The following is a 19,350-nucleotide window of genomic DNA, read 5'->3' on the forward strand; positions in this document are numbered from 1 at the left end:
ATTTTTCTCGCCCAACTACACCCAGAACTCCATATTGACAAAGTGAAAACCTGTTTTTAGACATTTTTGCAAATTGATTGAAATGCTGATCTCATTTAGTTAAGTACTGACACCCCTGAGTCAATACTTTGTAGTAGCACCTTTGCCTGCGATTACGGCTTTGAGTCGTCTTGGGTATGTCTGTATCAGATTTACACATCTGGATTTGGGGATTTTCTCCCGTTCTTCCCTGATTTTTTATTTTTTTATTTTTAAATTGTTTAATTTTTTTTCCCCCAAGCTCTTAAGTTTGTTCCCCACCACTCCCCATCAATCTTCAAGACTTTCCACAGATTTTCAATGGGTTTCAAGTCTGGGCTTTGGCTGGGCTGATCAATAACTTTCACATGTTTGTTCTGAAGCTGTTCCAGCATTGCTTTGGCTCTGCTTGGGGTCATTGTCCGGTTTGAATCACCATGTGTCATGGTAGGGATGGTGTTAGATGGGGAATGAGCTGTGCCAGGTTTTCTCCAGATATAGCGCTTTGCATTCAAGCCAAAGAGTTGGATTTTTGTCTCACCTGATCATAGAATCTTTTGCGTTATGATCAGTCTTTCACGTTCCTTTTTGCAAACTCCAAGGGCCTCATTAATAAACCCTGTGTAAGTACAAAATATAATCAGCGCATGCACGTTTTTGGGTTTCAGGCAAAAGTTGGCATTCTTAAAAATGTTTACTTGGTGCGAGTGCGCTCACCTCCCTGCAAACTTTAGACCATGCATATGCACATCTTCTAGCGGTTGAAATATTTTATTGCAAGCTGGCAAGTACGTAATCAAATTTTATTTGTCACATACACATGGTTAGCAGATGTTAATGCGAGTGTAGCGAAATGCTTGTGCTTCTAGTTCTGACAATGCAGTAAAACCAAAGTAATCTAACCTAACAATTCCACAACTACTACCTTATACACACAAGCGTAAAGGGATAAAGAATATGTACATAAAGATATATGAATGAGTGATGGTACAGAACGGCATAGGCAAGATGCAGTAGATGGTATCGAGTATAGTATATACATATGAGATGAGTAATGTAGGGTATGTAAACATTATATTAAGTGGCATTGTTTAAAGTGGCTAGTGATACATTTTTTTACATCAATTTACATTATTAAAGTGGCTGGAGTTGTCAGTATTTTGGCAGCAGCCACTCAATGTTAGTGGTGGCTGTTTAACAGTCTGATGGCCTTGAGATAGAAGCTGTTTTTCAGTCTCTCGGTCCCTGCTTTGATGCACTTGTACTGACCTCGCCTTCTGGATGATAGCGGGGTGAACAGGCAGTGGCTAGGGTGGTTGTTGTCATTCATGATTTTTTTGGCCTTCCTGTGACATCGGGTGATGTAGGTGTCCTGGAGGGCAGGTAGTTTGCCCCCGGTGATGCGTTGTGCAGACCTCACTACCCTCTGGAGAGCCTTAGGGCTGTCTGTGTGGGTGGACCAAATCAGTTTGTCCGTGATGTGTACGCCGAGGAACTTAACTTACTACACTCTCCACTACTGTCCTGTCGATGTGGATAGGGGGCTGCTCCCTCTCCGAGGGCACTCACCTCCACCCTGTAGGCCGTCTCGTTGTTGTTGGTAATCAAGCCTACCACTGTAGTGTCGTCCGCAAACTTGATGATTGGGTTGGAGGCGTGCATGGCCACGCAGTCGTGGGGGAACAGGGAGTACAGGAGCGGCCTCAGAACGCACCCTTGTGGGGCCCCAGTGTTGAGGATCAGCGGGGTGGAGATGTTACCTACCCTCACCACCTGGGGGTGGCCCGTCAGGAAGTCCAGTTGCACAGGGCGGGGTCGAGAGCCAGGGTGTAAATCGGGGATATGATAAAAAAGCTTATTCACAAACTAACAGGAAAACATAATGCAGCCATTTGCCATTACTGAGCAGATCAAAAATCTGTTTTATTAAAACGTTTATATAAATGCAAGAGTTACTGTGCAGTTCACCTATGGAAATCAGTCAATTGAAATACATTCATTAGACCCTAATCTATGGCTTTCACATGACTGGAAAAACTGTATGCATCTGTTGGTCACAGATACCTTTTCAGAAAAGAGAAGGAGCGTGAATCAGAACCTGTCAGTATCTGATGTGACCATTTGCCTCATGCAGCGCGACACCTCTTTCACATAGTTGATCAGGCTGTTGATTGTGTCCTGTGGAATGTTGTCGCACTTCAATGGCTGTGCAACGTCTCTGGATATTGGCGTGAACTGGAACACCCTGCCGTACACATTGATCCAGAGCATCTCAAACATGCTCAATGGGTATCATGTCTGGTGGGTATTCAGGCCATGGAAGAACTGGGACGTTTACAGCTTCCAGGAATTTTGTACAGATCCTTGCGGGATCTGGGCCTCAGGATCTGGTCACAGTATCTCTGTGCGTTCAAACTGCCATGGATAAAAAGCAAATGTGTTTGTTGTCTGTAGCTTATGCCTGCCCATACCATAACCCCACTGCCCCAATAGGGTACTCTGTTCACAACATTGACATAAGCAAACCGTACTATCAAGTTCTCTAAAATGACAATGGCTTATGGCAGAGACTAAGGTGTTGAAGACTACAGCTCAGCCTATGAACAGCATTCTAACATACTGTAGTTATTTCCCCTCTTGTCCAGTTGGGAAAGGGCAATGTGAAGTGGAATTGAGATTGTCTTCTCTGGATCTGTTGGGGCGGTATGCGAATAAGCTTGAGTATATGGTATTTGGAATGATGGGTGTTGCACAGGATGTTGGTGGCACCTTTATTGGGGAGAACGGGCTTGTGGTAATGACTTAAGCAGAGTTAGTGGAATGGTTTAAAATACATCAAACACATGGTCTCCAGGTGTTTGAAACCATTCCATTTGCGCCGTTCCAGACATTATTATGAGCCGTTCTCCCCTCAGCAGCCTCCTTTTGATGTGTGTCATGACCAGCCTTTCAAAGCGCTTCATAATTACAGATGAGTGCTACACAGTGATATTAATTTAGGCAGGTTACCTTAGAGTTCTTGGGAACAGGGACAATGGTGGTCAGTATGAAACATGTTGGGATTACAGACTGGGACAAGGAGAGATTGAAAATGTCTGTGAAGACACCTGCCAGCTGCTCTGCGCCTGCTTTGAGAACGCACCCTGGTATTTCGTCTGGCCAGGAGGCCTCTTGATTCTTAACCTGTTTAAAGTTTTGCTCACATCGGCCATGGAGAGCACATAAAAGGCATTTATTTACCTTGTTTGGGAGGAATGAAAATGTGTCTAATATAATCAGTCTGTCAAAAACTAATGTAGACATTACTTATGCATTTATATAGCTTCCAAAATCTTTTTTTGTTTGTTTTTACAATAGAGTGCCAAGATGGCTGTGCATTGGCTTCAGCGCCGGAAATCCACAAGAAGAACGAGAAGGAGACTCAGACTCCCTGGCCTGTGCCCTGTCTTCCGTTCGTGCGTCAGCAGGTGGCGGCACTGTTAGTCAACTCAAGCTCCTCCCATGTGCTCGTGCGCTCCTTCCTCCTCACTTCCTCTCTCCAAACCGCGCCTGTGAATGGGGCTGGCGGTCTACAGCCCCGAAAGAAAACACCATGTAAAAGTATAAAAAGTACACAGAACGCAAACTATTGATTTCTCATTATTAGTTCCGTCAGTCCACGCGTCGGGGACAACGCTTGCATTTTGGAAGAGAGCGTGAGTGAGGGCACAGATTAATCCCGTGCAAGGTAGGAGACCTCACATTGTTCCGATGGTACCGCAATCAGCCCCGGGTGAAGGTGATAGAAGATTTCCTTTAAGTATTTAGCAAACGGTCTGTCTGTAGCCCATACAGACCGAGCGACTGTGTGAATTTTCAACAGAAGAACGTTATGATTATTGCATAGTAAAAAGGGGGCGCTTGATCCAAACTACACACTCCATGTTGTTTAAAAGTTCAGTTACTTAATGTATGGATGCAACATGTTTCTGTCATCTGTCAGTGGAGACAGAGGTGTGTATTCGCCTGTAAAGTACTGTTTAAAATAGATATGTGACCAAAAACCAGCACGACATCCTTCATGCTACTCTACCATTTCACTCTCTTGTTGCAGATGTGTATGATTAACCCAGCCAGTTACTCCTTTCATATCTTGCATTTCTGATACGAGAAATGTATTAAATGTGTATGAAGTACATATGTATAGTAAGTATGTTTCTCCCGTTGAAAGAACACAGTTTGATGTCCATGGATGATGGGACTGTTGCGGACATAGGTTTAGGCCTAAATATTAAATCATTGGCTAGTCAGACCATTACTACTGTTCCAGCTGGCTTTGTTTGTGTGTGAGGGGGGGCATTTTCCTCTAGCACTCTAATTGGTGCCATCTGGGTTCTCTTTTTAACTTGGCTTCAGAATATAGCAATACATTGAACATCTCCTTCATTACTCTGGACAAGGGCAGCCACGGTCACATCCTGGATGGACGGATTAATTATACATTTCAACTAAACTCCCCACCTGGGGAAAACAGTAAAGGCCTGCTGGATCATTGCCTGTTTCCCTGAGTTTAAGATCCCCTTATTTTCCACTTTCACTCTTCCCTCTCTCTCCCTGCCCTCCTCTTCCCTCTCTCTCTCTTTTGTTCTCTCTCTCTGTCGGTAGGTAGCAGACAGATACCATGCAGATAAGTGATGGCTCCAGTTACTTCCCGGTCTTTGTGGCCCCGCCCAACGTTACCCACCGGTCGCCAGGATTCGTCCCCGGCAGGGTCGTACCTGTCCACTCCCCGCCTCCAACTAAGGCCCCACCCCCTCCCCCCCTGAAGCCCATTGGCCCACCTCCTGAGCGCCGGGCGACCTTTAGCCTATCAGAGAATGGCCACCGCCTAGAGCGTGGTCAGAGGAAGAGGAATACTTTAATATGCTTCGGTATCTCAATGGGGGCCTTCTTCTTCTCGATCATCCTCATCCACAGCCTCACCAGTGGAGACGTGTTGGATGGTAAGTGTGTTTGTGAGTATGAGGATGTGATGAGCTGATAATACTGACCTGGCTAAGTTACTTAGGCCCATTGTTCCACAGGAATGAGACTAAACTATAGTCAATGACCGATCGTATCCTGTTTTGCTCTGTCTTAGAGCTATATCTAAGTGCTGTGTCAGTGATGTTGTCTTTGATTGGTCATGTCTGTGTGTACAGGGAACTGTCCAGACCACAGCACCTCCCTGAGCAGCTGGAACCCTGGTCACAACCCAGAGAAGGCCATGGTCGTTCGGAGGGGAGATCTGTTTCGATTGGACTCTTCTGCCACCTTATACTCCCTAACCATCCAATCAGGAGGTAGGCTAGTCCTCTCTCTGGTCTGAATGCTGTTTCTGGCTAGCTCAGAAGTACAGCGCATTTGGAAAATATTCAGACCCCTTCACTTTATCCACATTTTGTTACGTTACAGCTTTATTCTAAAATTGATTAAATCATTTTTTTTCCACTCATCAATCTGCACACAATACCCCATAATGACAAAGCTAAAACAGGTTTTTATTTTTTTTTGCAAAAAACTCATATCACATTTACGTAAGTATTCAGACCCTTTACTCAGTACTTTGTTGAATAACCGGTGGCAGCGATTAGAGCTTTGAGTCTTCTTGGTTAGGATGCTACAAGCTTGGCACACCTGTATTTGGAGTTTCTCCCATTCTTCTTTGCAAATCCTATCAAGCTCTGTCAGGTGGGATGGGGAGCGTCGCTGCACAGCTATGTTCAGGTCTCTCCAGAGATGTTCGATCGAGTTCAAGTCCGGGCACTGGCTGGGCCACTCGAGGACATTGAGACCGAAGCCACTCCTGCGTTGTTTTTGCTTTGTGCTTAGGGTTGTTGTCCATTTGGAAGGTGAACCTTTGCCCCAGTCTGAGGTCCTGAGTGCTCTGGAGCAGGTTTTCATCAAGGATCTCTCTATCCTTTGCTCCATTCATCTTTCCCTCAATCCTGACTAGTCTTGCAGTCCCTGCTGCTGAAAAACATCCCCACCGAATGATACTGCCACCACCTTGCTTCACTGTAGGGATGGTGCCAGGTTTCCTCCAGACGTGAAGCTTGGCATTCAGGCTAAAGAGTTGAATCTTGGTTTCATCAGACCAGAGAATCTTGTTTCTCATGGTCAGAGATTTTAGGTGCCTTTTGGCAAACTCCATGGGGCTGTCATGTGCCTTTTACTGAGGAGGGACTTCTGTCTGGCCACTCTACCATAATATCCTGATTGGTGGAGTGCTGCAGAGATGGTTGACCTTCTGGAAGGTTCTCCCATCTCCACAGAGGAATTCTGGAGCTCTGTCAGAGTGACCATTGGGTTATTGGTCACCTCCCTGACCAAGGCCCTTCTCCCCCGATTGTTCAGTTTGGCCGGGCGACCAGCTCTAGGAAGAGTGTTGTTGGTAACAAACTTGTTCCATTTAAGAATGATGAAGGCCACTGTGTTCTTGGGGACCTTCAATGCTGCAGACGTTTTTGCTACCCTTCCCCAGATCTGTGCCTCGACTCAATCCTGTCTCGGAGCTCTACGGACAATTCCTTCGACCTCGTGGCTTGGTGCGCCGCCCTATGGGACTCACGTAAACGGCCGGATATGATACAGCCTCTAAGGTAGTGACGCCTCTAACACTGTGATGCAGTGCCTTAGACCACTGCGCCACCAGGGAGACACGATTTTAAAAATGTAACTTAATCTATGTTGGTTGTAACGTAACAAAATGTGGAAAAATGTAAGGGGTCTGAATACTTTCCGAATCCAGTGTAAATAGTCATAGCATGCAATACTGGGTTCCGAGATGAAGTTGAGGAATAAAGAACACAGCCTCTGCTGAACGGATTGTCTTCATGTTTTGTCATTTATATTTGTCTCTTCGCAGGCCGAGTGGTCTTTGCAGACAATGCTGAGGGCTCCAAAAACATCACTCTCAGAACGCGCCATGTGCTGATTGAAGACGGGGGTGCGCTGCACATCGGTGCCCCCAAATGCCGCTACCGCTCCAAGGCCACAATCGCCCTGCTGGGCCGTTCAGATGAAAAGGCAGTCGCGGAAGTACCGGAATTGGGCCGGAAGTTCATCGGGGTGCGTAGTGGTGCAACCCTGGAGATTCATGGGACAGAAAGGCTGTCGTGGACCCTCCTGACCCGCAGCGTCTCCTCCTCAGGTCTAGCCATGGGGGGCTATGCCTTCCAGCGCAATTTTAGCCGTGGCATCAACCTGCGTGTGGTGGACCAGGACACGGCCAGTGTGCTGTTCAGCGAGCGCTACGACACGCACGAGTCACGCAACGACAGCCAGCGGCTCACGCAGCTGCTCCGGTCGCTGCCTGCGAGGCGCATCGTCACGCTGGCCGTGGGAGACTCGGCTGTCAAGAGCCTGCTGGACGAGACCAAGAGAACCATCCAGAGCCTGCTTGGTAGTACATACGTCCAGGACCTCAAATACAGGTAACGATACAATTGTATACAAAATCAATATAACCTAATGAATTTGGTAAAGAATAGGTAGACAATGACTTGAGATGGAGTCGTAGGTGATGCAAGAGTGTCATCTTATTTGGGAGCATCAGTGTGTAGCGCGTCACAGGAAAATCCGATTGCTTTCCATCTGAAGCTGCGTCATTGTCTGGAGGGGTGTGTAACTGTTAATACTACCCATCTCCTGGGGGTGATAGAGGGTTTGTATTCCTCTGTCCCACAAGATCAAGCCTAATCTTTAATGTCTTATAGAGGCGCACCCTTTCCTTCAATACCGTTGCCAGCAGGATCTCATTTTATCTGCCAGCAGAATATCACTCCATATTCCGTCAGGAAGTGAATGGCTGGAGGGTTAAGCATGCTTGCTTCCAGGATTTGTGCAAAATGAGCTGACTGTAGTTTTCGCCTTCACAGTTCCCGAACAGGTCAAAAACACACCGTCTCCCCTGAACATAGAGGGACACCCCTTATCTTTTCTTTTAACTTGTTATGGCTGCAATCCCAATACCGGGATCGATATGACAACTACCAGTGAAATTAGAGGGCACCACATTCAAACCACAGAAATCTCATAATTACAATTCCTAAAACATACGTGTGTCTTATATCATTTTAAAGGTAATCTTGTTGTTAATCCCACCAAAGTGTCTAATTTCAAATAGGCTTTTCAGCGAAAGCACTACCAACGATTGTTAGGTCTCCACCAAACCACAATAAGCACAGCCATTTTCCAGTTTTCACAAAAAGCAGAAATAAAGATAATTCAAGGTTAGTGATTCATTTTATCTTCATCAGATGACACTCATAGGACTTCATGTTACACAATACATGCATGTTTTGTTTGATAAAGTTCATATTTATATAAAGAAATCTGAGTTTACATTGGCGTGTTAGATTCACTAGTTCCAAAAACATCAAGTGATTTTGCATAGCCACATCGTTTCAACAGAAATACTCATCATAAATGTAGATGATAATACAAGTTATACACATGGAATTATAGATATACCTCTCCTTAATGCAACCGCTGTGTCAGATTTCAAAAAAAGTTTACGGAAAAAACAACGCATGCAATAATCTGAGACGGAGCTCAGAAAAGGAGTCAACAGAGACCAGAAAATACATAAATGTTTCCTTACCTTTGAACTTCATCAGAATGATGAAATAATAAATAAATAAATAATTCCAAAGTCATAAAGCGCATCCACAATAACGTGACAATGTCCAAAAGTTCCGTAACAGTCAGTAGAAACATGTCAAACGATGTACTGAATCAATCTTTAGAATGTTGTTTACATATATCTTGAATAACGTTCCAACCGGAGAATTAGAATGACTTCAGATGACCGGTGGAACGCAGGAGAGCTTGGTTGAAGATCTGCCACCCCCAGAAAAAATCCAAACAGGAAGTGGAATTTCTCAGGTTTTTGCCTGCAATATGAGTTCTGTTATACTCACAGACATAATTCAAACAGTTTTAGAAACTTTTCTATCCAATACTAATAATAATATGCATATATTAGCAACTGAGACTGAGGAGCTGGCCGTTTACAATGTCTGAACGAGTGGACCCTAACGTGACGCAGAGTTTTCAGGCACGTGCATTTCTTGTTTACCTTTTATATTGACGACGTTATTGTCCGGTTGAAATATTAAAGATCATTTTGGCAAAAAAAAACACCTTGAGAATTGAATATAAACATAGTCTGACATGTTTCTGAACTTTACAATTTGAGTTTGAGCCTGTGGATTCTTGAAGAAAACGCGCTAACAAAACTGAGGTTTTTGGATATAAAGAGACTTCATCGAACAAAAGGAACATTTATTGAGTAAATGAATGTCTTCTGATTGCCACCATATGAAGATCATCAAAGGTAAGGGATTAATTTTATCTCTATTTCTGAGTTTTGTAATGCTTCTGCTAGGCTGGTTACTGTTTGTAATAATTTGTCAACTGGGCTATGTTCTGGGCTATGTATGCTTTCGCCGAAAAGCATTTTATAAATATGACACTGTGGTTGGTTTAACAAGAAGTTAATCTTTAAACCTATGTAAAATATGTTTTGTTTTCTGAATTTTTATAATGAGCATTTCTGTAATTGAATTTGGCGCTCTGGAACCTCGCTGGATGTTGTCCAGATGGGACGCTAGCGTCCCTCATACCCTAGAGAGGTTTAACGGGATCGATTTGACAACATCCGGTGAAATGACATAAAATTAAAATATTAGAAATATTTAACTTTCATACAATCACAAGTGCAATACACCAAATTAAAGCTTTACTTCTTGTTAATCCAGCCACCGTGTCAGAATTCAAGAAGGCTTTGCGGCGAAAGCAAACCATGCTATTATCTGAGGACAGCGCCCCATCAAACAAACACATGACAATCATATTTCAACCTGCCAGGCGCAACACTAAACTCAAAAATAACGATATAATTCATGCCTTTGAAGAGCTTTTTCTGTTGGCACTCCAATATGTCCCATAAACATCACAAATTGTTATTTTTGTTCGATAAATTCCATCGTTATATCCCCAAAATGTCCATTTATTTGGCACATTTGATCCAGAAAAACACCAGTTCCAACTTGCCCGACATGACTACACATTGTCTAATAAGTTACCTGTAAACTTTGTCCAAACATTTCAAACTTTCCTAATCCAACTTTAGGTATTTTTTTAACGTAAATAATCAATAAAATTTAAGATGGAATAAACTGCGTTCAATAGCGGATAAAAACCAAAGTGAAGCGAGCTTTCAGGTCGCGCGCCCCATCCACAACAGTACACTTGGCTATCCACCCAGATAGGACATGACTACTTATTCATTACTCAAAGGAAAAACATCAACCAATTTCTAGACTGTTGACATCTAGTGGAAGCAATAGGAACTGCAACCAAGTGCCTTAGAAATCTAGATCCACATAGAAAACCATTTTTAACACTGTCACCTCAAAAAAAGAAAATTCCTGGATGGTTTGTCCTCAGGGTTTCGTCTGCCAAATAAGTTATGTTATACTCACAGACATTATTCAAATAGTTTTAGAAATGTCAGTGTTTTCTATCCAAATCTACTAATAATATGCATATTCTAGCTTCTGGGCCCGAGTAGCGGGCAGTTTACTTTGGGCACGCTTTTCATCCGGACGTGAAAATACCGCCCCTAGCCTAGAGAGGTTAAGTGCTTAATTTATTATGGATATTTATTTATTTCACCTTTTATTTAACCAGGTAGGCCAGTTGAGAACAAGTTCTTATTTACAACTGCGACCTGGCCAAGATAAAGCAAAGCAGTGCGACAAAAACAGTTACACACAAACAAATGTACAGTCAATAGCACAATAGAGAAAAAAAATACATGTGTATGTAGAAGTGTAGGGAGGTAAGGCAATAAATAGGCCGTAGAGGTGAAATAATTACAATTTAGCATTAACACTGGAGTGATAGATGTGCAGATGAGGATGTGCAAGTAGAGAAACTGGGGTGCAAAAGAGCAAGAGGATAGATCACAAAATGGGGATGCGGTAGTTGGGTGTGCTATTTACAGATTGGCTGTGTACAGGTACAGTGATCGTTAAGCTGCTCTGACAGATGATGCTTTAAGTTAGAGAAGGGGATATAAGTATCCAGCTTCAGTGATTTTTTTTTTTTGCAGTACGTTCCAGTCATTGGCTGCAGAGAACTGGAAGGAAATGCGGCCGAAGGAAGTGTCGACTTTGCGCTTGCTACGGGTGGGTGTTGCTATCGTGACCAGTGAGCTGAGATTAGGCGGGGCTTTACCGAGCAAAGACTTATAGATGACCTGGAGCCAGTGGGTTTGGCCACGAATATGTAGCGAGGGCCAGCCAACGAGAGCATACAGGTCGCAGTGGTGGGTAGTGTATGGGGCTTTGGTGACTAACTGGATGGCACTGTAATAGACTACATGCAGTTTGCTGAATAGAGTGTTGGAGACTATTTTGTAAATTACATCGCCGAAGTCAAGGATCGGTAGGATAGTCAGTTTTTACAAGGGTATATATATATCAATGTAAACAGCATTTGTAGAAATGAATGTTGCTTTCCTCTGCCCTGGTTGCGAAAGAAAACATCAACAACCTAGCTAGGTGTATAACTAGCCACTTAAACAATGGAAGGTGCACAATCCATGGCTACAAAGCTAGCTGGCTAGCTAGCTGCCTACTATAAGTTAGCTTGACATGCTAGAAAGTAATAGAAACAAGTGGAGAAAATAGTAACTCAATGAAATGTGTTTTATCTTCTCAATCAATTTGTCTTGAATGTAGAAATTGTATTTTGCCATCTCCCAAAATATATACGACCTCTGAGGAGAAGTTCAGTGAATCAGGTCGTCTCCACGGTGTTGCCAACTATTTTTCAAGGAAAGTAGAGGTTGGATGCTCCATTTGTCACTAGAAGTCCACTACGACGTAGTGGTGACATCATAATGTTAATTTGCGCATTCCCATTAAAAAAAACAAATAATATTTTTATGCTGTCCCCCAGTCTCTCATGCCATGATCAATTCTCCAAAGCAAAACAAAATTGTGAAGGAGAACAAAAAGGAACTGATTCAATAATTAAACTGCACAGATAAAACAGAGTAAGGTAACTTATTTAATAAAATATTTGTTTAATCATTTTTTATTATGATTTATGCCTTGGCGAGCTGTGGTGTCATTTGACAAGGAACCAATTTTATAAATTCACCTCACTCGCTGCTGCAGCGGGGAGAGGACCGAGAGGCGGGGGAAGGGGCGCAAGTGACAGGTGCACACACCAGTGGAGGCTTCTCAGAGGAGGAAGGACATTTCATAAAAAACAGTGAAACATTAAAGTTAACCTTTTTGGATAAAACTATTCTAAATATATTCAATATAAAACACACTGTTTTGGAAAGAAGGCCGCAACAACACTTTGTAGGGTAGCACCATGGTTAAGCCGGGGGACCAGCTAGTTTCCGTCCTCTGGGTACATTGACTTCAATACAGAACCTAGCAGACTCGTGGTTGTCACCCCCTTGTCATAATTACTCTGTAAGTCTATGCAACTTCCGGACGACGTCCTCCAACCTATCAGAGTTCTTGCAGCATGAACTGACATGTTGTCCACCCAATCAAAGGATCAGAGAATTAATCTAGTACTGAAAGCATAAGCTACAGCTAGCTAGCACCCCAGTGCATAACATGTGGTGAGTAATTGACTCAAAGAGAGCGAGACAATAGTTGAACAGTTTTGAACAAATTAATATCTTCAAAAATGAAGGAGAAGCGAGAGAGGGAGAGCTATATTTCGTTGTATACACTTTTACAGCTAGCGAATGCAGCTTGCTAGTTTAGCCTAGTCAAACACCCGGCTCAAACAAACAGGGACGCTATGTTGGCTAGCTGGCTATGGCTATCCAGCACTGGAACTCTTCCAAGTCAAGGTAAGCTTTTGCTTTGATTAATTTATTGCCACCAAGGCCCGTCAGTATAACTGCTAAACGGCTGCCAGAAGGAATACAACGATCAAAAGGATCATGCTGTTTGTATGTGGCTGCTATGAAAGTGAACTGTGTTTGCATGTGATCATTTAAAATATTTTTAATAAACCCCTTTTCTTAAACGGAAGCAAACTGAACTAAACGGAGATAAACATTAACTGAATTTATCCAATAGAAATTAATTTGCAGCTTTTGGACTAATGATATCTGCCTAGATCAGCTAGATGCAGGCAAAAGATTGCAACGTGTTATTAAATGTTTCAATATCTGTCACCTTGATTACAAAAATGTATCTCGACCTGTGCACCTCCGTTATAAACTTTAATTCATAGGCTAGGTTGTAGCAACCTTGTGATGGGTATAGGGAAAATGTATGGGTATAAGAAGTATCATGTAGTAGCTTAAACCTATCGATGTTACATTGTGAATGGTGACTGGAATATGAATGACAGTCATCCAATATGCTGTAATAGAAATAAGACCAATCTTCCCGCAATCTTAAGTGGTACCGACTGCCATTGGTGTACACACACACACCCAGCAGCCGGTGGAGCCACACGCGCACACACACAAAAAGGGAAGTTGGGAAAGCAACCAAAAGTAGCTACATTTGTCACTATACTCCTTTTTTTTTTTTTACCAATAACTCACAGGTGGGGTATTAAACTTGCTAAATCTAGCGACAAAGTCACTAAGTTGGCAGCACTGCGTCTTCATAGTAACCAGAGACTTTGTCATACATGCCTTAAAACTACCGTAAAATCCCTTCAGTATGCGCTTACCTAATTAAAAATCTATGCAATGCGCTTAAACAATTCCCTTACGTTTCACACGTGGAGTTGTTGCCAAGGCAACGCTTTGGTCCCCAGCGCCAAATCAATCAAACCCGTAGCGTGACGCTTTCATGAACTGATCACAAATCGGTCGCACTGCCCAGGCACCATAAACAGGGTCTGTTATGCTTCCTGATTGCACACTGATTTTGTTTGTGCGTAGCATGCATGTCTGTGTGTGAGCTAGCTAGCAGGGTTCAGGGTATTTGACAGTGTTTATACCCTTTGCCAAAGGAGTGCAAGGGCGAATTGAGTTATTGCACACGCGCACATCAGACTATTCTCACACGCAAGCTTGCACACACACACCAGGGTTTCCGTTAGCTGGTAATTGCCGGCTTTTGATGTGTGTGTGTGTGTGTGAAAAGCCGAAGAATAAAGTTGTTCCCTGCCAAATTGACCGAGGAAAAAAACAATCGATCACCGCCTCACCCACCACTTTACAATGTGAGCTGGAGGCAGTTTGCATTTTGAAAACATACTTAATGGTTTGAAACCTGAATGATTTACTTCCTATTATTAGGCATGCCTTACTTTGCCTGAAAATCTGACCATAGAAACATGGAGGCAATTATTTTCTAAAAACATTATAGGCGGTGCAAGAGTTCAAGATTGGGGAAACATACAATTTATTCTACCATTTCTACCTATCTGCGTGCCAGTTATGATTTTCACATTTCCATGGAACAGTTTCATTTTAATAATGTCTTAATTAATCAAAATCATTCTCATGTGGTTAATCATAAAAACCGTGCTAAAAATATAAAACGAGTGATCATTGGCAGCTACATTTATTTTTAATTTCACTAGTGAAGTCCGTTAAGAACAAATTGTTATTTACAATGACGGCTCACCCCGGTCAAACCCAGACGCTGTGGGATTCCCAATCACGGCCAGTTGTGATACAGCCTAGAATCAAACCAAGGTCTGTTGTGATACTTCTAGCACTGAGATGCAGTGCCTTAGACCGCTGCACCAATCGGGAGCTTGTATAAATAACCTAAATGAGCACATGGAACTCAGATGGCCAATGCAGCCTTTAGCCTAAAACTTCCATTGTCAACTAAATAAAAATACATAAAGCCTACAAATAAAAACAGTAGAAAATATACTGATAAATTCCGTTTTTTTTTTTCAATCACATCTCTCTTCAGCCTGTCTGCCTCTGTTTTCTATGCTTCTTGACTTGAGCTATCACTAGGGAAGTGCAACAGTATCAAATCAATCAACTGGATCCATCTGGAAGCTGTCTCGAACTAACTTGAAACATTGTCTCAACTAGCCTATTCCAGGCCCTCCGAGCTTCCAGCGCCAGTGAGCTCAGGACAGACAGTTGTTGGAGGGAAACGTATTTTATTAGGTCTCCACTGGATAAATGGGATCATCTGATGATGATGATGATACACTGAACAAGAATCTAAATGCAAGATGTAAAGTGTTGGTCCCATGTTTTTTGAGCTGAAGTAAAAGATACCAGAAATGTTCCACATGCACAAAAAGCTTATTGCTCTAAAATGTTGTGCACACATTTGCTTGCATCCCCGCTAGTGAGTATTTCTTCTTTACCAAGATAATTTATCCACCTGACCGGTGTGGCATATCAAGAAGCTGATTAAACAGCATGATAATTACACAGGTGCACCTTGTGCTGCGGACAATAAAAGGCCATTCTAAAATGTGTGGTTTTGTCACACAGCACAATGCCACAGATGTCTACTTTTGAGGGAGTATGCAATTGGCATGCTGACTACAGGAATGTCCACCAAAGCTCTTGCTAGATAATTTAATGTTAATTTCTATACCAGCAAGATGGCACCGTAGGAGATGGCCGCCGTTTTACGGTCTCCTAACCAATTGTGCTATTATGTGGGTTTTTTTCGCGATAGTTGTCAATTATTTTGTACATAATGTTTCTGCAACCGTATCTTACGGCAGAAAAGAGCTTCTGGATATCAGGACAGCGATCACTCACCTCGGATTAGACAAAGATTTCTTAAACAACAACCACAGCAGCAAGCAGGACTCACACGATATTCTCCAAACAACCCACAGGGCAGACATCCCAATCATTCGCAAAAGGAAGCGACGAAGAGCCGGATGCCTCGTCCGGACCCACAGAAGACCACTAGGAAAGCTGCCGTTACCGTCAATATTACTCGCCAACGTGCAATCATTGGATAATAAACTCGACGAGGTAAGGTCACGAATATCCTACCAACGGGACATAAAAAACAAATCCTATGCTTCACGGAATCGTGGCTGAATGAAGACATGGATATTCAGCTAGAAGGATACATTCTGCACCGGCAGGATAGAACAGCACACTCCGGTAAGACAAGGGGGGGGGGGGTCTGTGCATATTTGTAAACAACAGCTGGTGCACGAAATCTAAGGATGTCTCTAGATTTTGCTCGCCTGAAGTTGAGTATATTGTGATAAACTGCAGGCCACACTACTCGCCTAGAGAGTTCTCAGCTATACTTTTCGTGGCTGTTTATTTCCCACCATAGACAGATGCTGGCACTAAGACCGCACTCAGTCAGCTGTATAAGGAAATAAGCAAACCGGAAACCACTCACCCCAGAGGCGGCGCTCCTAGTGGCCCGGAGACTTTAATGCTTAAATTAAACTTAAATCAGTTCTACCAAATCTCTATCAACATGTTAAATGTCCAACCAGAGGGAAAACAATTCTAGAGCACCTGTACTCCACACACAGAGACGCATACAAAGCTCGCCCTCCATCTGTTAAATCCGACCACAACTCTATCCTCCTGATTCCTGCTTACAAGCAAAAAATTAAAGCAGGAAGCACCAGTGACTCGGTCTATAAAAAAATGGTCAGATGAAGCAGATGCTAAACTACAGGACTGCTTTGCTATCACAGACTGGAACATGTTCCGGGATTCTTCCGATGACATTGAGGAATACACCACATCAGTGACTGGCTTTATCAATAAATGCACTGAGGACGTCATCCCCACAGTGACTGTACGTACATACCCCAACCAAAAGCCATGGATTACAGGCAACATTCGCACTGAGCTAAAGGGTAGAGCTGCCGCTTTCAAGGTGCGGGACTCTAACCCGGAAGCTTACAAGAAATCCCGCTATACCCTGCGACGAACCATCAAACAGGCAAAGCGTCAATACAGGGCTAAGATTGAATCATACTACACAGGCTCCGACGCTCGTCGGATGTGGCAGGGCTTGTAAACTATTACAGACTACAAAGCGAAGCACAGCCGTGACACGAGCCTACCAGACGAGCTAAATCACTTCTATGCTCGCTTCGAGGAAAGCAACACTGAGGCATGCATGAGAGCATCAGCTGTTCCGGATGACTGTGCGATCACGCTCTCCATAGCCGACGTGAGTAAGACCTTTAAACAGGTCAACATACACAAGGCTGCGGGGCCAGACGGATTACCAGGACGTGTGCTCCGGGCATGTGCTGATCAAGTGGCAGGTGTCTTCACTGACATTTTCAACATGTCCCTGATTGAGTCTGTAATACCAAAATGCTTCAAGCAGACCATCATAGTCCCTGTGCCCAAGAACACAAAGGCAACCTGCCTAAATGACTACAGACCTGTAACTCTCACGTCCGTAGCCATGAAGTGCTTTGAAAGGCTGGTAATGGCTCACATCAACACCATTATCCCAGAAACCCTAGACCCACTCCAGTTTGCATACCGCCCAAACAGATCCACAGATTATGCAATCTCTATTGCACTCCACACTGCCCTTTCCCACCTGGATAAAAGGAACACCTATGTGAGAATGCTGTTCATTGACTACAGCTCAGCGTTCATCATAGTACCCTCAAAGCTCATCATTAATCTATGGATCCTGGGACTAAACACCTCCCTCTGCAACTGGATCTTGGACTTCCTGACAGGTCGCCCCCAGGTGGTGAGGGTAGGTAGCAACACATCTGCCACGCTGATCCTCAACACTGGAGCTCCCCAGGGGTGCATGCTAAGTCCCCCCCTGTACTCCCTGTTCACCCACGACTGCATGGCCAGGCATAACTCCAACACCATCATTAAGTTTGCAGACGACACAACAGTGGTAGGCCTGATCACCAACAACGACGAGACAGCCTATAGGGAGGAGGTCAGAGACCTGGCCAGGTGTTGCCAGAATAACAACCTATCCTTCAATGTAACCAAGACTAAGGAGTTGATTGTAGACTACAGGAAAGGGGCACCGAGCACATCCCCATTCTCATCGACGGGGCTGTAGTGGAGCACGTTGAGAGCTTCAAATTCCTTGGTGTCCACATCAACAACAAACTAGATTGGTCCAAACACACCAAGACAGTCGTGAAGAGGGCACGACAAAGCCTATTCCCCCTCAGGAAACTAAAAAGATTTGGCATGGGTCCTGAGATCCTCAAAAGGTTCTGCAGCTGCTTCTTCAAGAGCATCCTGACCGGTTGCATCACTGCCTGGTCCGGCAATTGCTCGGCCTCCGACCGCAAGGCACTTCAGAGGGTAGTGCGTACGGCCCAGTACATCACTGGGGCTAAGCTGCCTGCCATCCAGGACCTCTACACCAGGCAGTGTCAGAGGAAGGCCCTAAAAATGGACAAAGACCCCAGGCATCGTTTCCTCTCAGAGAATTTCTGATTTCTGATTTTCAAATATGTCAAATTCCGCTAGCATCAAGTGCGCTGTTATAAAATTATGTTTTATTGTCTGCTTCACTACAGGAGTTGCATGTTCTGTTTAAGATTAATTACTGTAATCTAAATGTGATTTCTGTCATTCTGAGCACCGTGGGTGGTTGCCCTAATGGGTTACACTCCCAATGCATATGGGTCTAGTAAATTTCTCAAATTGCCGATAAATTCAAATCTTCTCGGTCACGTTGTCCGGCGCTACCTTTCCTTAATGGAAACCCTGACTCACACACACTTGTACTTTGCCTATGGGCATTCATGCATCATCTGACCCCCCCCCCAGGATCCTGCAGGTGAGCCTCTGAAACGAACAGCAACAATCCACTTTAAGCTAACACATCCACTATCAATGATCAAACACACCCACTGCATAGAGTGACAGTAATGACCATTGCCCTTCCCTACCCCTGTCAGACCCACATCAAATGGTTTGTCCGTTTTTAAAAGCCCTTTGTCCGCCCCTGCCTGGTGCGTCCTGGCCACGTGTCATCTACCTAATCTGAGAGGACCGAGCTCTGATGGACAGTAGTATCGTGACCTCATCTATTGTCCACAGGGCTATTACTGGCCTAAAGAAAGAGCCTGTTAAAAAAGTGTGTGACGTGTGTCGGGCAATTAAGGATGTTCTGGGATTTAAAAAAACAAAAACAACAAACATGCAGTTTCTCTCACTGGCATGCATGCATACAGACACACACACACACACACACACACACACACACTGACTAATGGCTGCTGGGAGGGCAGGGGGCTTTCACAGATGGTTCGGGTAAAGGTGCTCTTTGATCTGCTGAGTGGCGTGTTGGCCCGTGATTGTGTCGTTAGGATCAGCCTCCACAGAGA

General features: G+C 43.9%; 1 protein-coding gene across 2 annotated transcripts in view; it reads left to right on the forward strand.

Moving 5' to 3' along the window:
• The first annotated feature begins 3,398 nt into the window (after positions 1-3,398).
• The window catches only part of cemip2 (cell migration inducing hyaluronidase 2), a 71,309-nt gene continuing 55,357 nt past the window's right edge, over positions 3,399-19,350 (forward strand). The window contains exons 1-4 of one of the 2 annotated variants that reach the window (XM_036935630.1): positions 3,399-3,745; positions 4,663-5,000; positions 5,199-5,339; positions 6,905-7,472. In XM_036935630.1, the coding sequence (XP_036791525.1) occupies positions 4,679-5,000; positions 5,199-5,339; positions 6,905-7,472 (1,031 nt within the window). In that variant the 5' untranslated portion in view covers positions 3,399-3,745; positions 4,663-4,678. Of the gene's footprint in view, positions 3,746-4,662; positions 5,001-5,198; positions 5,340-6,904; positions 7,473-11,158; positions 11,235-19,350 lie in introns of those variants that run through there. The other variant, XM_036935631.1, reaches the window with a different exon arrangement.

This window comes from Oncorhynchus mykiss, chromosome 11 (genome assembly GCF_013265735.2).
Source record: "Oncorhynchus mykiss isolate Arlee chromosome 11, USDA_OmykA_1.1, whole genome shotgun sequence".
NCBI lineage: Eukaryota > Metazoa > Chordata > Actinopteri > Salmoniformes > Salmonidae > Oncorhynchus > Oncorhynchus mykiss.